At 40.8% G+C, this 24,916-nt stretch overlaps 1 protein-coding gene across 1 annotated transcript in view; it reads left to right on the top strand.

The window, feature by feature from the left end:
• Positions 1-24,916, top strand: part of plcb1l (phospholipase C beta 1-like) — a 128,541-nt gene that overhangs the window by 47,287 nt on the left and 56,338 nt on the right. The window contains exons 4-7 of the mRNA XM_008398321.3: positions 13,501-13,641; positions 13,736-13,815; positions 21,416-21,469; positions 23,669-23,744. Coding sequence (XP_008396543.1) covers positions 13,501-13,641; positions 13,736-13,815; positions 21,416-21,469; positions 23,669-23,744 — 351 coding nt within the window. The remainder of the gene's footprint in view (positions 1-13,500; positions 13,642-13,735; positions 13,816-21,415; positions 21,470-23,668; positions 23,745-24,916) is intronic.

The following is a 24,916-nucleotide window of genomic DNA, read 5'->3' as shown; positions in this document are numbered from 1 at the left end:
GACCAATGAGAAATGACGGATTCTTCAACATGGAATGCGTCGTCACGACAGGATTTCCCCCAAACGCAGACCACAGATAAAGTGACCCTTGAGTGTCGTAAAAATATCCAAAGGGTTGTTTAAACATTCAGTAAGTCCTTGTTGGCGCATCAGTGGAGCACACAGATGCCACACCAAATGGAGCATTATGTGAGGGTGGAAGGTGGCTGGTTGGTTAGCGGCTGGCATGGCCTGGGCTGGCAGATGGTCTGAGGATATCAGGACAGCAGGCTCTTTGTGTCACAGGGGAGCTAATGATGGCAAGAGGCTAAACGATGACTATAGACAAAGGACTACAATTGCAGCTGCACATTTCTCAACTAGGACTCTCAAATGTTTAGTCAGGGATTTTGAGGACAAATTAGTAGAGCTAGTGCATATCCCATCATAAATGTCTTCACCAGTACGTGGAACTGTAGTGGGTAAGCTGGCTTGTGCGTTTCTAAACCGCCCTCTTTTTTATATCTACGGGTCAGTTTCTGACATAAAACAATTTCAGCAGGATTTGTTAGAAAAATAGCGACTAGAAATCAGATTCGGAGATTTGGTGACTTTTTCAAAGTTCCGAGTGAAGGATTTGTCCTCGGTGTTGAACAACTACGAGCAGAAGTGTACGCTGCCAATAATATTAAATTGAATCGAATTGAGCTGTCTTGCAGAGGTTGTATCTGCACTGGTGATATCGCAGCTCATCATTTTGTCAATTGAACTTCATATTACAAAAGCCTGCAGTGACTGTCTTATTTTAACAACGCCAAGGATGTGTGGAGATCAACATGGCACTGTCGTCCTCCGAGTCCACGTCCACATTTCCATTTGGAAATGTAAAAGCTTTGATTAAGGTTCCTCTTTGCACTCATGTAATTTGAAAAAAGTGCAATACAATAATTACCACTTTAAATGCTTGACAGACATTGTTAAAATGAAACTTTACACCAGAAAACACAATTTTGTTTCCAATAATGCAAACAAAATCCATGAGCTTGTATAAAATTACAGGCCTGCATGAGTGCAATTATCTGTGTAAAATTATGATAAACTTATATAAAAATACCAACGTTGCACAGTACTATATTAACATTAAAATTTAAAATAAAATTGTTTAATATAATCTGAAGAAAATACTTTTTTTACTGCTATAATGTTGTCACTAGAATTTATTTATTGCATTTTGAACATTGACTTGATCTCATGAAGTACTTGTTAGGCAGAATGTTGCATGATTATCAGTCTGTGTTTTATACCTTGAATACTGGCACACTGCGCTTTTTTTTTTTTTTTTTTGCTTTTTTTTTTAAATTAACGGGAAAATGTACTGGTCTTCTTTCAGCCAGCTGACTGTCAGTGTCATATCACTCTTTGATTCATAAACCACTTTGATCACTCTGGCACTTTCTCAATGCTGGGGCCGTGGAAATATTTATTTTTTTTGCCGTTTCAAAACCATAACTCGATAAAAAATCTTTGTATATCTTCATACTGGTAATCAACTTGTCCATTACTGAAATATATCTTAAATTAATTACTGGTCTTTTATTGCACTATTGCACTACTGTGCACAATAGTACAAATCAGAGGAAACCTCCAAATTCACCGTCAGCAGAAAGACGAAGCACAGCTCCTTCTCTTCAGCTCCACTATTACTTTAAACAGAACACCGACTCTTCCTGATGCTGCGCAGCCCTCCACTAGATCCCTGCAGGAATGTTTCCAAATAAACCCAATTGGCTCTGGCCAGAATTACTGAAGTTGTCATTGGGTCTGGAATCTGCTTAGTGTCCTCTGCATAGTAAGGGCACAGCTCATGTTTTGCTGTTGGTAAGATGGAGCAAAATGGAGAAGTGTAGCTCAAATAAACGAGTAAAGGGGGAAAACATATGCCTCCTCGTCACTGCAGCAACAATGGCAGAACATTCATAGCCTTAAGGCTGAACCGAAGCGCAAGGGACTCATGAATTATTAATTCCCCGACCTCCCTGTGTACATTTTCCCTGGTGGGACTGACTCTACATGACCCCTGTGTGGTAGGGCCCCTAGCGCAGTGCCAGAGGGAGGAACAAATGCTGCAAAAGCCCCTTTTTTTCCAGGACATTCAGCAGAATAGAAGGTATTTTTGATGGAGGGGTGTGACGACACTTGACTTGTTTCAATAACATTAACGCAAACCAGAGATGCTCTTTAAACGAGCCTGTTGGCTCCATTTCTCAAAATTGTGATGTTGGTCTTTGTTTGTTGTGCAGATGTTTGTGTTTTTCTTTCTCTTCACAACTCTGAAAATTCTGTTTTGTACACCTAAATCCCCTCGTTACTTTCCCAGTGTAGCGTTGTAATATACAGATTATTCCAGTTAGGGTCTTTTATCTTTAATACAGGGTAAGAATGATTTGTAACAACGGTAAAAATAGCTCAATTGTCGAAAGCATTAGCTGGTAGTCCCTCAAAAATATCATCTTGTTCTCATAAATCCAACATTGTGTATCATTTTGTCTTAGGAGTCACTATCACAGTCATTAGAAATAGTGAAAAAACAGATTCTTTAACCAGTTACCACGTTCTCTCAGGTGTAAGGATTCTAATACCAATTATGAATAAAACAAAAGAACATAATAGGGATTTTATCAGGACAACTGTAATGCAAACTGGTTGTGTGAATTATGGATTATTTTAACTTTTCCGGGAAAGATCCTTGTATTAAAGTCAAATATGATTTACAATTTAAGTCTTGTTTTTCATTATTAGGCCATAAAAAAGTGCTTATAATTCTTAAAAACTCTAGAGGCGTTAAAAGAGTATGTACTTATTGTAGTAGATATTCTAAAGGGAAAATTGGATTCATGTAACAGCAGGCAAATTAGTGCATTTGGATGCACAAAAATGGTTTTCATCTACTAATGTTGAATTTCAGTAGCTTTCTGTTCACACACATTCTGTGTGTGAACATTTTGTTTTTCTGGGGAGGGCTAAACGAGGCACCAGAAATTTGGATTTTTTTCACCAGCAACTTGGCTGCTTCTGCTGCATATCTATTTCTGCATCGAGCGTGTTCATTAGTCTTCTTGTGGGCGTGAATCTGCGTCTTCTTGAATGCCATTCATGTGTCATTCCCTATGTGTAGGCACCGTATGTAATCTCACCAGCAGTTAGCGTTTCCCTACCTTCACTGAAGTCTGCTTTCACAAAATTAGAGCTTCTGTGTAACTACAGGATAATTGCCATATTTGCATACCTGCCGGTTTCTGGCACCTGGGAGACGTTTTTGGCGCCCCTGCTTATGGAGCGGGGCGCCGTGGACAGCCTGAACAGAATGGGGTTCATCCACCTTACAAAGTGATGGGACTGCATTCGACAGAGTGGGTGAAAAATGAACAGAATACCTACGACGTGCAAAACACAAATTTAAAAAAGTATAAGACGCAATTAAAAACGTACTTAACTCAAGTTCCCCCCCCCCCTTTTTTTTGTCTTTTATTGTGGAGAAACTCATTATAGCTGTTTTAAACATTCCCTCACTTCAGCATCCATTCTGTCTTTTTAAAGGTCTCACAATTTTCTGGCAATAACCGGATTTGATTGCACATTATACTTTTCATACCTCATTAAAAATGTAACCCAAGTGAGGTGTAAGAGTTTTCTCTTTTTTCTTTTGGCTGTTTGACTTGTGTGCTGCTTGCACTCCAAGTTCTGCTCCGTGCTTGTTCTAATGAGGAGTGGCTAAACTTGTGAATCACAGCAGCTGATTTTTTTTTTTCCTGCTGGAGTTTGTGTGGCATGCATGTCTGAGGTCAGCTCTCTCCTGTCTTTGCCTTTCCCTTCCTGTCCGCCTCATGTGAGCTCAGTCAGATAGAGGAAGAGTGCATGCCAGGTAGACTTCTTCCACCTCATCAAGCTTGCCCCTTGCCCCCTCCTGTCTCTCCGTCTTTCCCTCAAAGTGATTCGCACGCAGTGGGAGTCGTCCTCCAGCTTTTGTTCTGTTTATTCTCTCTCCTGCGAATCGCCGTGAACACAAACCTACATAATTGCAGCTTTTTATGTGAACATATGCTTGAGTGTGTGTAAAGAAAGCCTTTGGTCTGCTGCGGCACTCAAGAAGCATTGTCACAGCTTTTTTTTTTGTTTTCATGCAGGTGGCATTCCCGAGAACAGAAGAGCTTCGGGATTCATTGTCACATATATGACAGTTTTCTCCTCTGTTTCATTATTTTTACATCTTGACTTCCAAGCTTGTGTCTTAATGTGAGCTGGCAGCCTGATTTCCTACAGATCTCTGGAGCTGTACCAGCTACAATCTTAAAACGCTAATTTGTTGTAGAGCTGCATGCACAGATGGATTGAATTAAGGTAGGCATGAGATTCTCATAGTGTGATAGCTTTGAATATAAAAACACAGATTCACAGTATCAGTGTTTTACAGAATTATAAATTAAAAGTGTAAAACACAATTTAATGGCCTGTTTTTTTTTTTTTTTTTTTAAAAAAAAGAAAAGCAGGAGATATTCCTTCTGCTAAAAGAACTAAATTATAATACAATTTTAAGAATTTTTCAGATTGGTGTTAAATATCATACACTTATAACTAGCTAATATTTGTTAATCTGTTTTTTATTTTCTAGTAGTTTTTCAACAGAGCTACTAGCGATTAACCAATCAGTTGTCAAAAGATGGGCCAAATTTACCTTGTTCAACAGGTCAAATTCTGAAAAATCTATTTTTTTCTATATAATTTAACAACCAACAGTTTGTACTTTGACGCACTTGTTTTAAAAAAAAAAACTAGGACATGGACTTTGAACCATGCTCTTGTTCTTTCTTCATTTTATGCATCACTCAGTCACACATATTTACAAAACAGTGTGAATGATGGGGTTAGATCTCGCTGTGGGTTTACCTTGGTACTGATACGTGCAAACAAAGAGATAAAGCCCATACTGGCCATCATGTCTCAGCAGCATTCATTGGTTGACAGTTCAGTCAGATATGGTCGTTACTGAGGGGGATGTGATTTGCAATCAGATGCTGTCAGGCGTCTCTCTGTGCTTCCATTAAAGAATGTGTTTCTCTTGTGTGACAAAGCTGCCTGAATGAGACGTCAGGGTTTTTCTATGTGAGGCGGCAGTCTGAATTAAGAGTTTCTGCCAAGGCTGCACACTCAGCTGTCAGCGGCTGTCAGACGTGAGCCGTTTTGAGTCCACTGAAACACTTTGATAGCAAACCAGGTGACTTTTGGATTCCTTTTCAAACTTCCGATTCTTCTCTGTGCTGCCGTGTGTTTGCACTGTTCATTTTTGTGCTTCTTGTTAAACCGTCCATTTTCTGTATCCCCGTCCGGGGCTGTCTGCTTGGATTTTTTTTGCGGTCTTTGCATTTTTCTACTGAAATTCACTGAGAAGTTGTAACAGAACAACTCCTCATGCAACCCGAGAAGCAGCTGCTTGTGCTCTGATCATTTACCTTTGAAGTTTGCTCCAAATTAACCGCAAACAGCAACGTATTTCTCTGCATTTTGCGCTTATACTGATGTTACATGTTCTCCAAATTAAGCCTCATATTACTTTCTGTTTCATAGACTTGATCTTGAGAAATACAGATAAGTAATTTTATTTATTAATTTCTAAATTTAATTATTTATTTATTTACACAGGAATGCAATTTTAGTAAATTATTAGTTATTTCTTGTTTATGCACCATATCAATATTTCTAACATTCTTAAGGTCGACTCCTGGATTTAAGTGATAAGCTATGTTTTTATCCCCTGTTATTACATTTTTCTTTTGCTTAATGATCTTCATTGATCCTTTGAGGTCATAATTCTTGCATTTGTAGTAACACTAAGTATGATATTTACTATTTTAGTCACTCAAAGCAGATGAATCTGCTTCACAGCGTCTTCTAAGAGGAATCTGAAAGGAGAAGAGAGCTTCAAACGGATGAATTATCCTATCATGATCGTGCAATAAATTCTTTCCCTCTGTCGCAGAGTGGAATAATAAGTGGATTTACAAATTCATAAGCACCTGGAGTAAAACTTTGGAGCCACGACACCAGTTCTTTTATTACCTAGAGTGTTTGGTCCAGCCGCACTGCAGATGTAATGAAAGTGGGACCGAAGCCTGGCGGTACATTCGAATGAAGTCTGATCTGCAAGAGAGATGACTGTAATAAGTTCGCTGAGTTTGTTATTGAAATATTCATGATAGCGGAAGATATACTGAGCTTTTTAACTCGTCTTTTTAAAAAAAAAAATTTGCTTTCCACTGTAACATCAAAGTCTGCGACGCTCGGCTCCGCTGCGCCACGAGTTGATTATCATAGGAGGAGAACATTAGGCATCTTTCCCCAACACATGTAGATGAGTGGCTGTCAGGACAACTTATTGCTGATACTCTGTCATTTTGAAAATAGTGTGCTTATCTGCCCCCAGCGCCCCTGTCTGTCCGCCCCTCCATCTCATGTTTCATGTCTCGGTGGGCCAGGGTTAATGAAATGTCCCGATTGAAGAGCCGCAATGAGGGATTGTTAAGTCTATATGAGCTTCCAGCCGCCTCCCACGCATTTCCTCAACCTGTGCATCGATGCTTGACTGAGCACCACTAACACACCACAGTGAGCAAACGCATTCAACTTTAGTGCTCATGATGAGACAGAGGGTAACTTTAATTATGATTGGGTTAATGCTATTTTAAATGCCTCCTTATTCATTTTGCCTTTGTGCAAAGAAAGAGGAAGTATGTGCAGTGCTTTTAGATTTTTGTCACATTGCAACCACAAATTGCAAATATATTTTACTGGGATTTTAACTAGTATTGCTGAGCAGAGAGCAAATAGTCACATGTAGACCAAAGAACACACCAGACAGGTCACAGAGAAATTAGTTGAGAAGTTTAAAACGGGCTTGAATTATCAGGAAATAATAAAAGTTTTGAGATTTTCAATGTTCAATCTGCCATCCAGGAAAAGAGAGGCGACATCTATAGCTCAGGTGGCCAAATCTCTTGACAGAACAGCTGTCCTTGTGTTTAACTAATCTATCATTTTTGGATGACTGGCAGGAAGAAAAACACTGTTGAAAGAAAGATTGTGCAGTTTGCCATAACTCATATGGGCTCAGAAAAGAGGTGGAAGAAACTGTTTTAGTTGGTTCAGACCAAAATTGAACATATCTGTGAAATATGGTGGTGAAAGTCTCATACTGTGGGGGGAGGTGATTTTCTTCAACAGCGACAGAGAAGGTTGATAATTTGTGACAAACGTGCAAAACCTTCAGCCTCTAGTGTGCAAATTTCACAGACAGGCCTTAAAACATGTGCAGCTTGACAAAGAACTGAATAAAAACAGCAAATACAAATGTATTGAACACTGTTAAGATTTTTACTTGTAAAAAAAAAAAAAATCTCTCTATAATTTTGCAGTAATTTGTGTTGGTACATTGCACTAAATTCCTGAAAAAGACTTGTCAGATAGCGTAAATAGTTTTTCCGGGCACTGTACCTCCATGATGGGTAATTTAAATAGCCATGTTTGTTCTTCTCTGCAAAATTCAGTAATTTACTACTTCAAAGCAGATTTTACTTCAAATTCCACAATGTTGCTAAACAAAAACACATCTGAAAAACTCAAAAAATCTGAAAAGAAAAGACGTTTTGTCATTTAAGTCTGCAGAGCACTCGCGCACAAAGCCGGCCACGTAGCCGGCCACGTAGCCAGCCAGTGGCCGCTTCTGTGGTCAGCAATGCATCACCAGAGAAACTGACTGATGACTTGACTGGCTCTGACCTTTTACTCCTGGCCCTCTGGGTAATTCTCCGCCTCATAAAACTGCGGTGGTCAGCCTCCTCTGACTCTCAACGGCTCAAATGAATTATGAATACACGCAAATAATGAAAAGAAGCAGAAACAATTTGCCTCAGAGATAAGGCGCTGGGACTGAATACAGGATTCAGGCAGCAACGGAGAGAAAGAGGTGAAAGCCCTGAAATCAAAGACAGGCAGTCTTTGATTCGGTTTCCTCTGATTCCCTTGCACCCCCTTCTCGTTCTCATGCATATTCTTTGATCGTGTTTACAACACAGCTGTTTGTGAGCCTCTCATCTGTGTTTTATCCTTAGGCAGCTTTTTATGCCCGAGTTCCACCCCTGACACACAAAAAGTTAGCGAAGTGATTTTCACACTGAGAAAGTTTACGGTAGGAAAAGTGCAGCATTCTGGTACAAAACGCTGCTACTACGGAGGCTGAACCGCAGAGTTGTTTGTTCAGCAAAATGCTTTTCACATGGTGTCCTTTCGCAGCTGAAACGCTCAGTTCTGTCTTGTTTTGTCTAATTTTGACATACGCCCTATTTTATGCGAGCAACTTGTTTGCATTTAGGCTTTTATTTATTTTTTTAACGTTTGAAGCATTGCAAATTCCTTACATGCGACATGCCGCTGACCTTTTATTGCTAAGCTCTGCATTTTAGCAGAGTACTCAAAGCAGCACATGATGCAGTTCGGATGCAGCAATTTGCATCTCGCGTGCATGGACATTGTGAAGTCATTGACTGGACACACCTACATGACTGGTCGTCCATGTGGCTTCATGTGCATGATAAGGAAGGCCAGCTTCGGTATGGTGGCAGAAACGGGGGCTCTGTCTTTTTAATGGGATTAGTGTTTCAGTGCTTTCTGTCTGTGTAAGTTATGATGTGGCTAATGTTTAAAACATGCTCTGCAGATGCAGCATAACCCTCTTAAATAAATGACTGCATCACCAAGAGAGGGAGTCATTTTAGGATTAGCTTTACAGAGTGCAAAACGCTCTGTAGTCTCTGTGAGTCACGCAGGCTGGTTAACAAGCAATGCAAAACGCCACACAGATGCATGAAAGCGGCTTCGCTTTCTTGTCATTTAAGATTGTTGTTTTTTCTAGAGGGTAATCAAATTAAAATATTTCTTTAAAAAAAACTGTTTTGTAGAACTCATACTGTTTTCAATTTCAGAAATGTAATTTTTTTTTACACAAGTACAGCTTTGCTCTGTTACGAGTTTTAGAACGATATCACCTCTGTTAACCTTCTGGAGAACATAAGTACATTCACAGACTAGTGGAAGCTAATTTGCAAGTCAGACCTAGTTTTTACCAAAATGCTAATTTGCCAAATCAGCTGTCATGACATCTAGCAGTCGGGAATATGTTTTCGATGCTGCTGTACATCTGACTTAAAATCCAAAAGTTGCCTCTGTTCTTGGCAAGTTGCAGCTGATCTGGATGGCAACCAAAGCAGGCTCGATTGTTTATCCAGCTTATCCCGGTAAACACAAGCTCTTGCGGAACCATAAATTGCTCGTGTTCAACGACATATGGTTATTTTCTATTAATATGAACAGTTTCATTTGACTAAAAATCAGACAGTTTTTGAATATCTTTGCACCTCTCTGAGGATTTCCTTCCTTTCAGCTCCCTCACTGAGAGATGACATCTTCCTACTAGTAGGAAGGTAATTTTTAGAACCTCACTGCAAATAATCAAAACTAACACCTTCTGGGAAAAACTTCCAGGAAAAACAATCAGCTTTCCTTACGCTGAACCTACTGAGGCCCCATTGACCCCAGATTCCAGCCAGCCTCCAGCCTGCAGGACCTCCAAAGTTGTTTGAACAATGCTCGATTGTGGCAAATTTATGGAGATTACTGTGACCCCACTCACAGCATTCAGAATTTCAATTTATCTTCTGCTGCTTTCCTGGTCAGCAGTGGTATCACCACTGGCATCACATCTGCATGAAAACATTTTTTCATGCAGTCCAGGAATGTTCCAAGTAAATATTTGCACATTTGTATTTCTACCAGCTTTTATTAGGTTTCCAGCAGCACAAGGAGAATGTGCCGTGTGATTAATTTCATCCTGCACAGTGTGCATATTGGATAGAGTAGTCAGAATCATAAACACAAAATCCCTATCTGCGTGCTGATCACTCTGAGTTGATCTCACCACGCCTCGAGGTCTGTTGTGTTTTGAGGCGCGCTCCAATTTCTGCATAATTCTAAACCCTGGAAGTCGCTGCTTGTGCTTTTTCCCTTTATTCCTCCTCGTAGTTTTCTTCCGTTCTCATCACTAAATATCAGCTCTGGATTTCTTGGTGACAGCATGTCAATTTTTTTTTGCACTTGTGCTGCAGCTTGAAAAACCCAGCGATAAATTATTTGCAATTTGGAAGTGTATTCTCTTCCTTTCTAGAAGTAACCCTGTGCCATGTAGAGCTTCTTTTTTTTTTGAGAAAAAAAATTGGATTTTCATTTTAGCACCGGTCAGCATGACCAATCAAGACACTGCAATAATAAGCCGCAGTGATCACACTTTGTTCATGCCTTAAACAGGCGTTCCTGCTAAGGGAAGAGCAATACATTTTCAATGCACTTCAAAATAACACCTCATAACCCTATATTTTCTGAATAGATGCTGTAAAGTTTAACACAAAAACTTGAAATTGGTGCCATTTTATATGTGTGCTCCTCTTGTTGATGTGCCATATGTATTCTAAGATGGGTCAATCAATCATTCATGTTGACATTTCCTTTGATCTGATGCCTTTGTGTGTATATTTAGCATCACAAATAGCATCCTCAGTTGTGTGTGTGTGACTGCCTTTCTCTGAAGTTACAGTTTTAGTCTTTTGAAAGTGTGTGACTGTTTCTGTGTGTGTGTGTGTCAGAGCTGCTGTGAACGTGCGTGTGTATCTGCGTGTGAGTCTAGACAAGTGCCGCGCTCCGGACTTAGTGACCTGTTGTGTTCCCGATTTCCCGTTGCCGGTCTGAATCCCTTCCTTGTGTTCGATAGAGCTTGACACAGTTTGAGTGCATACCTGGCGACAGGTGGGACCTTGTGACAAACCAATGCAGGCGGAAGAAGTCTGTTTTCTTCTGAAAGGAGTTCACACGCTGAAGCACAGCAGCTGCTAACCCGCGTCACGAGCACCTGATGGATTGCGCTGCGGCGTCCACGGACACACAGATGCACCAAACGTACTCGTGCACATGCACTCTGGAGACTGTGGACATTTAAAGCTTTATGGATGCGTCTTAAAAAGCGCTCAAAGAAATTTTCCCAACCCACCCACTCCCCCTCTGCTTGATCCAAACTTCCAGTCTTGTGGTAACTGGGACCTGAGGCCTGCCTCCACAGTCTCTACGAATGCACCAGTAGGAAATTACATTTCGTTCACATGAATGAGCCCCCCCCCCTTTCTCTCTTTTTGCTGCTTTCAGACCACAGCGTTATCCGAGGTTTTCTGCATTGCCTCACTCCTCCCCCGCACGGTCCACCTGCCTGACTTCATCTTTTCCATCACGGTTGTTGAGGTTTCTCAGGTTGCCTTAAGTGCCTGCAGCTTCCTGCCAGTCCTAACTCTGCACTGACTGCACACACCGGGAGACGGGCAGCATGTCCGGCTAATGGCTACAAGTAGATTTAAAACAGAATCGCATTGTATTGACGTTCGAGTGCCGTAACAAATGAAATATGCATCTTGCTGTCATCTTGTCTGTTCTCAGAAGCCGTTCATACTTGGCAGCCGTCCACGGCGCTCCTCAATGTGTGCTTTAGCATTGTTTGCCGAAGCAAATTGCAAGTGGGTTTTACACAGTCGCATGCAGCTGGTGGCTTACAGAATATCTAAGTGGAGGTTGTTGGATTCTTATTTGAATGAGAACATGTGTTTGTTTTATCGCTTTAACACTTTAACACCATGCAATTCGAGCATGCAAAATAATGATCAACAAACATTTTGTGAGCAGCAGTGGTTTGCTTAGAAACGAGAGGTAGCCATAGAAAATATTTGTATTTTTGTTTGGTTTTTTTCCTGCGAATCGAGAAATGTTTCGTCTTAAAATGTAATAATGGGCTGGATGGGGTGGGGTGATTCTGGGACATTTTGATTTGTGGACGTGAGGGACGTGTAGAGGACATTTATCAACAGGACACAATGCTCATTTTTTGATTGCTTAAATTAATGGGAGCTCATTTGCTTTCTCTGCAGAATCCTTTACAAAGCTTTTTGTTGTGTTAATTAAGCCAGAGCACCCAGTATGCATGCCTCTTGCGTACTAAGCCACAAAGGGGAGAGGAAGAAGGTTGTTATTCTCATCTCTTGTACCTCTAAGGCATTGTAGATTGTATTTTAGAATTTGCACCGTAGATTAGGTACCTAAATGTATATTTGCTAAAATTAGTTTTTCCCTTCTTAGAGGGGAAAAAAAAAAGAACAAACCTTCTGAGTATTTGTCTCTGCAAGTTGAACTGCTGCCATCAGCCTCTGTTTTGTTTTGGCAGAGAGGAGATTTCTTGAAACAAGCTGCTGAATTTGTCAGATGATAAATGTGGAGGCGAATTAAGTCTGGACTTTGCTTTGCTGAAGGTGGAGACTGTCTGTTCTCATGAGCTTGAAGATTTTGTTTAAAAAAATAAAAGACTTGTGAGAAAACGTATTGCTCTGCTGGTCACGGGGAAGTGTTGTGCTGCTTTTTCTCAAAGTGCAGAGAAATATTTTTCTCTCTGTCCATAAATCCGAATGAATGAATGACAGGAAAAAAACAGGAAAAGATGCCCCAGATTTTTTAGATTCGTTCTTTTATTCAGATTTTCAGTAATCTGATTTTTTCCCCCAGCTTCTATGAGAGGTACAATATAAAACCGTGATTATTTGATAGATCTTGAAGTTTTGAATCCAACAAAAAAGGAAAGACGTTACAATATTACCCTTGTTCATGCATCAAAATATTATATATATATTTATCAGACTTTCATTAAACCCAAAATAAAGTGCCTTAAAAGAACTGAAAATGTTATGAGTTATTTGTGTTGATCCAGCTATTGACTACAGGGAAAGAAAAATGATTTTCATTTCTTGACCAGCCAGATACCAATCTAAGCCAATCATAGGAAAATCGTATCACAGGAGCCCAATCCTTGCTGACCGATTGAAAATGTCATACTATTCTTCATTTATGACTTAGCTTTTTGTTGGTTTCAGTGCTTTGAAACATCAAATGATTGCTTCTTGTACTTCGATGCCTCCCACCTTGCCACAGTGTCAGTGCGGATAGCAGAGCTCTCATTAATCAGCCAAATCAGTCTCAGATGAGGCGAATACTCCAAAAGCTGACAGGTCTTGTTTCAGCGTTTGGGGTTTTTTACTCTGGAATCCAAAATCTTATGACACAGCACAGGACTGCCTCTCACTTCCTCAAGAGAACATTCCTCGTCCTTTTCCGTGTTCTGCTTAGCATCATTTTCTTTTCCACTGAAGCTTTGTTTATCCCTGCTGGACTTTGGATGCATGTTTGGCTGACCGGTTCCCCCACAGTGTTTGAAAAAAAAAAAAAATGATAATAAAAATGCATTTTACACCTTAAAACATTGATTTGATTTTCTTCTCTTAGGTCTTCGTAACAATTTTCTTTTCTTCTTCCTTGTGTGTTTCTTCTCCAAAGGATGCAAAGCTGCGTGAACTGCTGGACGTCAACACACTGGCAGGGAAGTTGGAGAACAGGATGCTGACTGTGGTTAGCGGCACTGACATGGTCAACATCACCTACCTGAACTTCATGGCTTTTCAAGAGGAGATTGCAAAGGTTGCTATTTTTTCAAATCAAACAACTGAAGAAACAGCAAAATTACGAGATACAAATATGCTAACGTGATGTATTGTTGGTTTACTTTCTGCAGGAATGGGCAGAGGAATTATTCAGCCTGGCGTCTAACCTTTTGGCACAGAACATGTCCAGAGAGGCCTGCCTTGAGAAAGCGTACGTCATTTGAACCCGCAAGCATGCCTCAGAGAAAATGTAAAAGCTTGTGTCTCCCAATACAGACATGAAAATTAGGTTTTCTGGTGCCACAAAGATGCCAGACATTTCTAATGCCACTGAAGTTATGAGCTGTGCAGTGGAGAAGAGTAAATGGCATTTACACGGTCTTTACGCTTGCATTTTCATTACTTGCGTAAAATGCGACGTAAAAGTTTTCATATCAATTGAACATTTGCATGTTTTGTTATTTTACAGCCACACATAAAATGTATTGTACAATTCTGAAGTGGAAGGAAAGAGAAACGTCAGTTTCAAAGCAATTTCCAAATAAAAATCTGGAAATTGCGGCATGTATTTGTAGCCGACGCTTTGGCTTAGCGAGGACCACAGAGCTTCTTCTTACCACCTGTTTGCTGTGTCCTCTATATTTCTTGTGGTTAAGAAGAAATTGAACTTCTTAAAGCTTTCTTTCAACAATAGACTTCTTATTGAGTAGCCCTAACCCATTTTGGTTTTGAGTTACTTAATGAAGTTTTCACTTAGTTCATTGTTGAAAAAAATATTTAATTTACATTATTTTTCTATCTCTTGCATCGTCATTATTCTCAGACCTTATCTCAGCCTGACTCTAGATAGGTTTTTTTATGTTAAAACTTCTGAAAGTTATTTATCACATAGTCACCAGAAAGAAAGACGTTAATAAAACACAAGCAACAAATATTGTGGAGCATCTGGGCTTTAGTTTGAAGTTGCAAAGGTAGAAAAATAACCACTTGACCTTGTAAATGTTTGCGCCTCCAGTACGACAGACTCATAATCAGTTATTCCCACACTGACCAATGTTTGCGGATTATTTGTGTCAAACGGCTCACTACATCACGGTTGTCTCCGCGAGACACACTCACGCGTCGACGCTGATTTTTGTGCACGGTGCGAGACTGAGCGATGTTCATGCAAAGTGAACTTAAACATAAATGTGAGACACGGCTTTTAGTGAAATACCCAGAGCTGTGTTTGGTGACATCTCCCTGCTGTCGGATGATTATCAGCGAATGGAAGCCATTAACTGGCACCCCTGAGGAGGCTAATTGACTTATGAGACAATAAAGGTGGCCATCGACCACATAGCATGGAGAGGGTTGAATAAAATTGAAGAGAGCGGCTTTTGCTGTCACGACGGCTGCTCACAGCAGCGGCTGTTGTGCACCGCTTGCTTACAAATCGGGCAATAGTTTTTTACTCCCACTCCTTCAGCATGTGGAGGCTTTATCCCTGAAATGATGTTGATGTTTCTCCGCATGCGGTCGATCCTCTCCAGCTCTCAAGGTTGTGAGAGGTTTTTTTTTGTGTTTTTTTTTTAATAGTGGGAATAAGACATGTTACAAGCAGCAGGAAACTGCAGGATCCAGCAGATTTTTAAATGAGTGTTTCCTTCAATTTCTTTCTTTTATGCTCTGTATAGCACAAAGAGAACGACTTAATCACATCATGAGCGGCGTGTTTTGTTAAATCATAGAAACAACTAGTTTCTTTACTCAGCTTTATTCCGCCATGTGCATCCTCCGCACAGACATGCAGAGAGCAACGAAGAAGAACACAAACCCATTACATATGCTCCTGGCATAACAGTGCCCCTAGTGGGTGGACATGTAATACAAATAAAACAAAGGAGTAACAATCTCCCACTTTTCTAAAAAAAAAACTTATGAGAAAGCATAGCAATTAAAGATTTTTGTCAGAACAGTCTCAAAGTAACAGAATGTGAAACATCTTATGACTGAATTTACTGAAGAATCCATAGTCCTTCATAAAGAGCCCTAAGGAGTGAGGTTGTGGATGCTCCCTTCTTTGTTAAACAGTCTGCAAGTTGGTCTTTTGTTTGAGACCACACCACTTGATGAACCTTCTTAGTTTGCATCAGTTCTTTAATTGAACTCATTTCCAGGCGTAACCTCTTCTCTGCAACAAACTTAGTTGACTTAAGTGCATCAACAAGAGAGAAATTATCAGTCACACAGATTATAGGTGGAGTACAAGCAGTATTACCAGCACTGAGTTCAGAAAAGAGTGCGGAAAGAAAAATGGCATTATCAATCCCCTCAGACATGGCGAGTGTTTCACCTGCCAGTGTGCTTCTGACAATTCTCTTAATTTTCTTTGACTGCCATGCAATGGGAGAGAACCGCCCGTTGTCACCCATCAAAACAATGAAGTGGCCACCTTGAGTACCTCCATCTGAAAGATTTCCAAAAGATGCATCAGTGAATGTAACCATCTTTAAGTTACCGTCGTCCCCAAGGTGTTGAAAATTCAATTCAACAGACTTGGCCTTGAGCTTACACACAACTCTGTTTGCTTCATTAATGGTCTGTACTGTAGCATGTTTGAGACGGGATGCTAAATTACTAGCATCAAACATGACATCAGGCCTGCTCTGTCTTGCCACCCACAGAAGTTGGCCTATCTTAGATCTAAGTTGCTCTGTCTCCTTCTCAGTGAGAGGTGAAGCGGACTCTGCTGCTCGTGAGGGTGAGAGGTGTATGGACTGCAGGTGCTGAATGTATGTTTCTTGGTGTATTTGTACTTTCTCACCTTCAGTAACAAGATCTACACCCACATAGGAAAAGCTATTGTGTGCTTCACGACCGACATTAAACTTTGACCTCAGGTGAGGTATGACTGACTCTGAAAACATGTGTGATCCACCCCATATAAAATCATCAACATGACAAGCAAGTACACCAGTTACATTTTTGTGCTCATCCAGCCAATAGAAAACTGCAGGATCAACCTTAGACATGATGCCTCCTGCTTCAATCATGATGCTTTTTACCCTGTTATACCAATACAGTGAAGCATCAGCTAAACCATACACACATTTTTTCAGTTTCCAAAGCACACCTGTGCTATTAGCCTCTCGAGGAGGCTTGATGAAAATGTCTCTGGACAGTTGCATTCCTTGTAAAAAGGCAGATTTAATGTCCATAGAGTGAAGTTCCCATTGTTTTTGACATACAACTGCCACCAAGAGTCTCAGTGACTCCGAGGCACAGGTTGGAGAGTCCTTTTGTAGGTCAGAAACCTTTAGCTCCTCAAATCCTCGTGCAACAAGTCTTGCTTTTGGCATTATTCCATTTTCAGTCTCTTTCAGAGTGCACACCCAACGAGTAGAGACACACTTTTGTCTTTTGTCTTCAATTTCCTCAAACACTTGATTTTGTTTCCAGCTTTTTATTTCATTTTCCTTTGCTTCATCAAACGATATGTCCTTATTCACAAAAACATCCTCGTGCATATCTGTAACCTCAGCATCTGCCTGGATGTGAAGATCCTCCAACTGTGACAGGTCAGCTGACTCACTGTTGCCAGCCACTTCTGCTGGCTCAAGCAGCTCCAAGTTAACCCAGTTCTTGTATTTCCCAGTTGCTTTGCCGGCACGTCCCAACACTTTGGCTTTTTGTGGTACACCCTCTGCATTTCTGAATGTCACAATTTGACCTGTCTTTATGATGGTGTTCTCAGAGTGCGGTCTCTCAGCCTCTGTATTTTCAGGAGCAAGCAAATGATGATTCTCAGGATTTACTGCAATAGTGTCTCCTTCTACATCCTCTTCAATGATGTCCACTGTGTGTTGTCCTCGATTGTTCTTCTCAACGCAGGTAATCTGAGGTTCTTCATTCTCATGAGTAACTTTCCTCAATCTGAGTTGATGGACTCTGACACAGGTGCCTCCGTGTCTAACAAAAACGACTGCACCATCTTGACCAATCACCACTCCTGGTCCTTTCCATTCTGGACAATCCACTCTTTTGTAAAAAACTTTGTCTCCAGTTTCATATCGCTCGTCTATGTGCCGCATCTGTTTCTTTAGTGCTCTCCGTATCCTTTCTGAACATTCTGCTTCTGTAAAAGCTTTTCTTGCAGCATGCAAGGCTGAAATGTGCTTGGCAACCCATTCACTCTTGGTGGTGCCCTCTAGAGCTGGAGCTTTGTCTATTAATACAGAAGGCAGGTTAGGATTCTGCCCGAACACCAGCTGATGTGGGCTGTATCCATGGACACTTTGCATAGAGTTCTTTGCCATCAGGGCCCAGTCCATGGCAGTGCTCCAGTCACATCCAGTACTTGCTTTGACTTTTAGCAAAATCTCTGTCAGAGTTTGATTGTGGCGCTCTAACAGTCCATTGCTCCATGGACTGTAAGCAGGTGTTGTCTTGACTTCAATATTAAAGTTCTCGGCCATGTCTCTCACTTCCTCGTTATTGAATTCACCACCATTGTCACTGAACAACTTTTGTGGTGGGCCATGCACACTGATCCAATCATGAATAAAACGTCTGACTATCTCAGAAGACCTCTTGGTGGTTAAGACACTACCAGCACTGAAACGGGTAAACTGGTCAATAATGTGTAGGTACCAAACCCCAGGTTCAAGTTCGTGCAGATCTACAGCAACAGTTTCATTGTATGTAGATGCCAATGGTAAGCCGACAGCAGGTTTTGGTTTGGTCTTACAATATTTTTGACACACTTCACACTGGTTCACAATGTTTTTCAGCAGACTGTCACATTCTGTGTCCTTGTTGCCAGAATTAGTCAAGAGTCTCTGTATTTTGTCAGCAGAGGCATGTCCAAACTGTTTATGAAGTTTCTCCAGAACTTTCATCTTTTCACTTGTGTTCATCTTGTCTGTTGTAGTCAGTATTTCTTCCTCATTAGCTTGCAATAGCTTATCAGAGTGAATGAAACTTCTATTCTCACTGTCCACAATGTTTACACAGTAATGACCTGAACTAGTAAAGTCCAGTTTGACAGGCTGATTAAACATCACTACACTGTCCCTTTCCATGTCCAAAACAGTCCCTGCCCTTTTCAATGAGGTCTTACTCAGTAGCAGCGGGATGTTAACAGGTACTACTTCAGTTTCTATATTACACTTTGTGTTGCCAATTTTAGCAGGTATCTTTACCTTTTTTATGGAGTAGACGATTTTTCCATCTCCAAACTTGAAGGGCCTGTGACTTTGTGTTTCTGTCTCTTTCATAGACTTCATACTTTTCTTTTGTAATACAGTACTATAGTTGTCCAGCCACTCTTGTCCACAAACTGTCCTAGTGCAAGCAGTGTCTATTATTGCTGAGCCAAGACATTCTGTCATGAATATTTCTGCATCTGTTGCTGATTCTTTGGTGTACAGAGTTAAATTGCACTCTTCCACGTCTTTTGTATCATCAGCAATTTTAACACTATCAGCTTTATGCGGACAGTTTTAACCCAGTGAAAAGTACTTTGGCACACTGCACATTTTGACCGTCGTCCGTACTTATCCAGCGGGTTTGTACCGGGCTGCGGAGTGTTGAGCTGTGAAGTTTTCTTATGGGGACTCTGCCGCCAGAACTTTCCTTTTTGCCGCCATTGCTCTGTTGCAAACACGGACTCCTGGCTAATGCCTTCTGCTGCCGCACCTTTTTCCCCCCCAAATATTCTCTTCAAAGCGGACTTCATTGAAGCAAATGTTACATCTGGGCATGCCGTTAAAGCCAACTGTCTGTCCGTTATATCCAAACACGCGGTGTCTAAAAGCTTAAAAGCCAAAACTGGGTCAGGCAGCTCCATGTTGTATTTCTTCATCCGTGAGTAACGCTGCTCGAAATCAATAATATAGTCCGCCATCGACATGTTAACTTCTTTTATAATCCGATCAAAATTTGAGTATGCTTCATAGATCCTGTCCTTTTCCTCTTTTAAGAACAAGTCATCTAGTTTAGCGAACAACGTTGTCATTCCAGTGTCTTTATTTAGATCATCTACCGGAATTTCCATCGCCGTGTCCCGCGCTCTTCCAGACAGGGCCAGGGCGACAGCCAGCGCTTGCTTTTTCGACTCCAAATCTGTAACTCTCGTCCAAATGTTGACTTCATTCTTCCAGCTTTCATAAGGCTTTCCTTCCTCAAACGTTGGCGGAACTCTGTAGTTACTAACCATCCTCTGCTACCAATGTTAAATCATAGAAACAACTAGTTTCTTTACTCAGCTTTATTCCGCCATGTGCATCCTCCGCACAGACATGCAGAGAGCAACGAAGAAGAACACAAACCCATTACATATGCTCCTGGCATAACAGTGCCCCTAGTGGGTGGACATGTAATACAAATAAAACAAAGGAGTAACATGTTTGACTATAGGATCACATCCAATGAAAACTGGACAGTCACATGGAAACTTGAACTTTACATATAAATATTTTCCTCCTGTTTTATTTAGTTGTCTCTGTTGTTTCTCCTCCTATGCCAGCCATTTCTAGCTGTTTGGATAAAGTTTATTCTCAGTTGACGTTTTTGTTCCCGTTTTTTTTTTTTTTTTTTTAGAAAAAAATGCATGACAAAACAAGTCTGTCCCTTATTAACCATTAAAGTCATCTGTGACTTTCCCTCAGGCAGCCAGTCTGCCCTAAGAAGTGGACACTATAATGGATATTAATTATTAGCCAGCAGCCACTTAAAGCCCGAGCTGTAATGATAGCTCCTGTTGCAGCTGAGCTATTTATAGCCCAGGTTACTCTGCCCCGCGTGGCTGCTGCCGCTGCACTGCTCTGCACTGCCAACTCTTGAGACTTCCAGGAATTAACCGCGTTTCAAACCTGCAGTGTAAACATAGGCAGACATTCATGGCATGCAAAGTACACTCACTGGGGGCTGTGCTGATAGAAGAGCTTGTATGTGCACACAAACAGTGTTTGTAGAGTATGTGTTTTGACGTGGTTTTTATTTTGTTTGTTTGAATTGCACCGCTTATGGTTACAACATGTTAAATTAGCTCTGTTACATTTGAGCGTATTTTTTTTTCTTTTTGTAGACTTTTGCTATTTTGTTCTTGAAGCATTGCATGTTTAAAAAATTATGGTTTTGGATGCTGTCCAGGTGTAGGGATTTTTTTTTCTCTTTGTGCTCATGATGATGTGTAACCATGGCATCAGGGTATTGTGTTTACAACTGGGAGTAGCTGATTAGCATCTCAAAAGTTCAAATAATACCTGAACTCTGACCCCAAATCCCAGAGGAGCTGAAAAGGATGCAGACAAGAGCAGAAAGAGAAGGAGGAAGATCAAATTGTCACTTCTGTCAATCATGATGGACAAGGATCATAACCTCGACTCCAACATCTCCCTGTCTGGCTTTCGAACCACGCAGCCGGACTAAGATTTAAAGAGGTGGATTAGTAGTGCTTACCAAAAACCCAGGATGTGTTACTGTGGAATATTGTCTCTGATGCCCTGTTAACATGTCATGACAGCCATGATACTGTCATCCAGCAACAGTCTTCAGTCAGAGGTCTCCTCAGATTCAATGCAAGTCTGACTGCTACAATATGAAGGAATTTACCAAATGATACAATGAAGAAGATTCTTTGATCAGATTAGACCCAAATCTAACTGTGTCTGATGGAAAGCTCCACTGCATATCAAACTAAAAACATGCTGTCAAACATTTGGTGACAAAACAAGCACACAGTGAAAGACAACACACCAGTGCAGAAATTTCGCACAGAGAAACTGCTTTTGCAACTGGTTTTGAAACGTGTTCTCTGTCCGTTGCAGATACACTCGACTGAAGCTGCAGCTCAACCCAGAGGGACGAATTCCTGTCAAGAAGTAAGTCTTTCTGACTCATCCTCCTCTCCCCTGGCACCTTTCAGCTCTTTTGATCAGTGCACACTGTAGCTTGCTCTGCCTCTACACTTTACTCTGGGCATTAGTGCACTTCGACATCCACAGCGGATCCACTGTGGATGTCTGCATATATTGGACTATATTATCCCTATACTTTTCCATTGCGATATTTCTTGATATTTTAACGCAACTCATATTATCTTCTAGATTGCATGTTTCACACAACCACAATTTTGGGTGCAGAAAAATAATCTTTTTTGTGTCTGTCCGGTTAGTTTCATTCGTCTGTGACTTTGTCATCAGCTCGTTGAAAAACGAACTCCCTCCATTGCCATTACTCAAGTCGAGCTCTCAGGCAGCAATGGTGAACTTCTGTGATAACCTCCCTCAGAGCCACCATGGAAAAGCGGCGGGTGTCAAAACACAGAGCCAGCGACACACTCCTCACCGTTTAGGGAATTAACCTCCTGGCTGGGGAGGCATGTCTGCTTGAGTAATGTCAGCTTGACAGTGCTCTCCCACTGAGCATACAGCGTGTCCTCATAGATCTGCACAGGCATACGTCAAACAATAAATAAAACACACTATGGGCATATGAAAACATGTCTAAACACTCATGTGCCACCTGTAATGGAGCAGACTTCACTGCGGTAAATCATATTTATTATCTGTGTAAAAGAAACTGAAGGTGAGAACTCAACAGCGTTGATAAAAACTAATTCAGTCACAGATGGCTGATATGTGCTGTTAGAGAGATAAATGAATTAGGAAATTGCATTTTTTTTTTATTATCTCTATTTGTGTGTGATGCTTGTACACTCGTTGTGTTGTGGAAAAATAAAAATATGTCAGTAAAAGTAAAGGTAATTTTATTTATATAGCACATTTTCAGCAACAAGGCAATATAAAGTCTGTAGTGGGTATTTGTAATTTCTATCAATTTTCTAATCATTTATTTCAAATATCTATCATTTGCCCCTAGACCGCTACAGAAAATGTGGCTATATCCCTCCAAGATATAAACTCTACCAGCAGGAGGTCATTTGATCAGGAACATTTCTAAAGAGCTGACTTGCCTAAATGGCTAACTGGTTCCTCAATAATATGACATTGGAGTAATATAATGCTGGATTTGAAAATCTTAATAAAAGAGAACAGAAAGACGCTGCAGCCCCTTTAAAAATGAAAATACATTAGTGGAATTTCTTAATTTTGATCAATTTAATTTACTGGTAAAATTGGAATATTTACCACTTTATCTATCAGAGCCATTCAAGCTGATTGCACTGTATTGCATTTTTATTTATTGGTTTATCACTAGAATGTTTTGACAGCAGCAACAATTATAAAGGAGGAGAAAAGCTAAAATATTCTGAATCTTTATTCATGTTTATGTCAGCTTATCGTAGAATTATTTCTGCATGTTTATTAAGCTGAGATGTGTGTAATTCAAAAGACTTAATATTGAAACAATAATTGATTTATTCTCCTTTTGTATTAAAGACTCATTCAGTGTAGTTACTTATTAGTTAATTTGTCATTGTTGGTGTTACAAGTTGGTCACTGTGCTATTATATCATCAGTAATAAACATTTTAAGTCTTTGTTCACATTTGCTCAGAAATAAAATAGAGAGTTGTTTTTGACAGTAATATATTTATTGTGAAATCTTGAATTGAAATGGCAACAGTCTTCAATCTGGTATATGTGCTAAAGATCTACCAAATACCTTTTGAAGAGCAGCTTGGTGAAATTTCTCTTATGCTTCAAAAACTGAATCAGTAACAAAAATAACAACTTTACTGCAAGGCTACACTCAGGAAAGCTCACAGCTTTTCTTACTCTCCTTCCTCTCATATTCTTCTATGTCTTCTTCTGCATTTTTTATTCAAGTGTTATTTGTGCCCCACTTTTTCCCCTCCAGTTTGCAGACGCTCATTGGAATTTTTTATTTCTCTTTGCTTATTTTTATTTATATTTTTTCTACTCTAGGTTTTTTACTGTGACTTATTCTTGCAGTGGAAGCTCCCCACAGGACAATGGGAGTCTCTCGAAGAATATCCTGAATGAGCATTGGTTGAAAGTGTTGTGATTTGACATGCAGCTGATCAGAGAGGAAGCCTCTCTGATCAGTGACACTTTCTGTTTTTACTCATAAGAGGCTGTTTCTGTCCGCCTGCAGTATCTTCAGGATGTTCTCAGCAGACAGGAAGCGAGTGGAGACAGCACTGGAAAACTGCAACCTCCCTTCTGGCAGAGTAAGACGGCAAAATACATGAGTTTCCTTTTTTTTATGACTGGGTCCACGCATTTCCTCTGTCACACGAATCTACGTCCACGTGTGTTGCTTCTTCTTTATCTCCCCTCCTGCTTGTTTTTAGCCACACGCTCTTTAATCTTCTCCCCCTCATTTATCAGTCTGTCACTATTTAGCCCGTTTTCTCCCGAAAAGGTAACCGATTGTTGCATCGCTCATTTGTTTGGAGTCATACTTTCTTAAACCGATTGTTGTGATGCAACAAACGGACCCAGCGGGAGCAATAAAGACGACAAAAGCTGCTTTCTTTCCACCCGTTTTCAGACTTTGCACGACAAAAGCTGCCCTCTCATGGAAGCCGTCCCACAGCACCAGCACTGCCCTCCGACGGTGCAGCAGCGAGCAGTTTTTGTCCCAGAAAGTGGCAAAATGCTGTTTAATGAAGTTCTGAACACATGCCGAAACATATGGACACAGGAGAGCAGGCAATAAGGCTGTAATAATTGGCTTCTGAATGTAAACTGAAAATAAAAGCACGCACACTCAGACACGCACCCACACACCAAAAGATATACATAATTAGCACAATGAACAGCATCAAGACGGGGAGGGGGTGGGGGGTGTTTTGCTTAGTGCAGGTCTGCTGGGATTTGCTGTTATTCCACAGTGCAAGTAATTACAGCTAAATGGTATCGCTGTTAATCCCTCAAACACACACACCCCCGACAGGCAGAGGTGCGTTCACAACATGGTTCACATCAAGGTCTCCTGAATGACTCAGTGAGTTTTAGCAAGGCTTGACCTCCACCCCCTCTCCCTGTGCATCTTCCCTCCTCTCCCACTCTTTTCTAATACCCTCCGGTTCTGCTCCGGTTCCTGTTGGCACGCCTGCCAGCAGACAGAGCCGAGCACACTCTGTCTTTATCGTACCTGCTCGGCTGCGATAGCTCGGTGAGGTGCCCGCTCTGTGGGTGCAAACTGGAAGCGGTTCTGTTGATGTTTTGAATTCTCAAAGCCGCGACCACGTGGAGATGATCCTCTAAAGAAAACTGAATGGATGAGTAAGAGATCGGCGTTTCCCGCAGACACATCAGGGAGTTGGACACAAGAATTTTATTGAAACGGTACAGTAAGTATCTGGCACGTCCACACAGCATGACTCATATAGAATGT

Source organism: Poecilia reticulata, chromosome 21 (genome assembly GCF_904066995.2).
Source record: "Poecilia reticulata chromosome 21, P_reticulata-male-v2, whole genome shotgun sequence".
NCBI classification, from domain to species: domain Eukaryota; kingdom Metazoa; phylum Chordata; class Actinopteri; order Cyprinodontiformes; family Poeciliidae; genus Poecilia; species Poecilia reticulata.
Note: the sequence above shows the minus strand (reverse complement) of the source record. Positions and strands in the feature narration are given on the sequence as shown.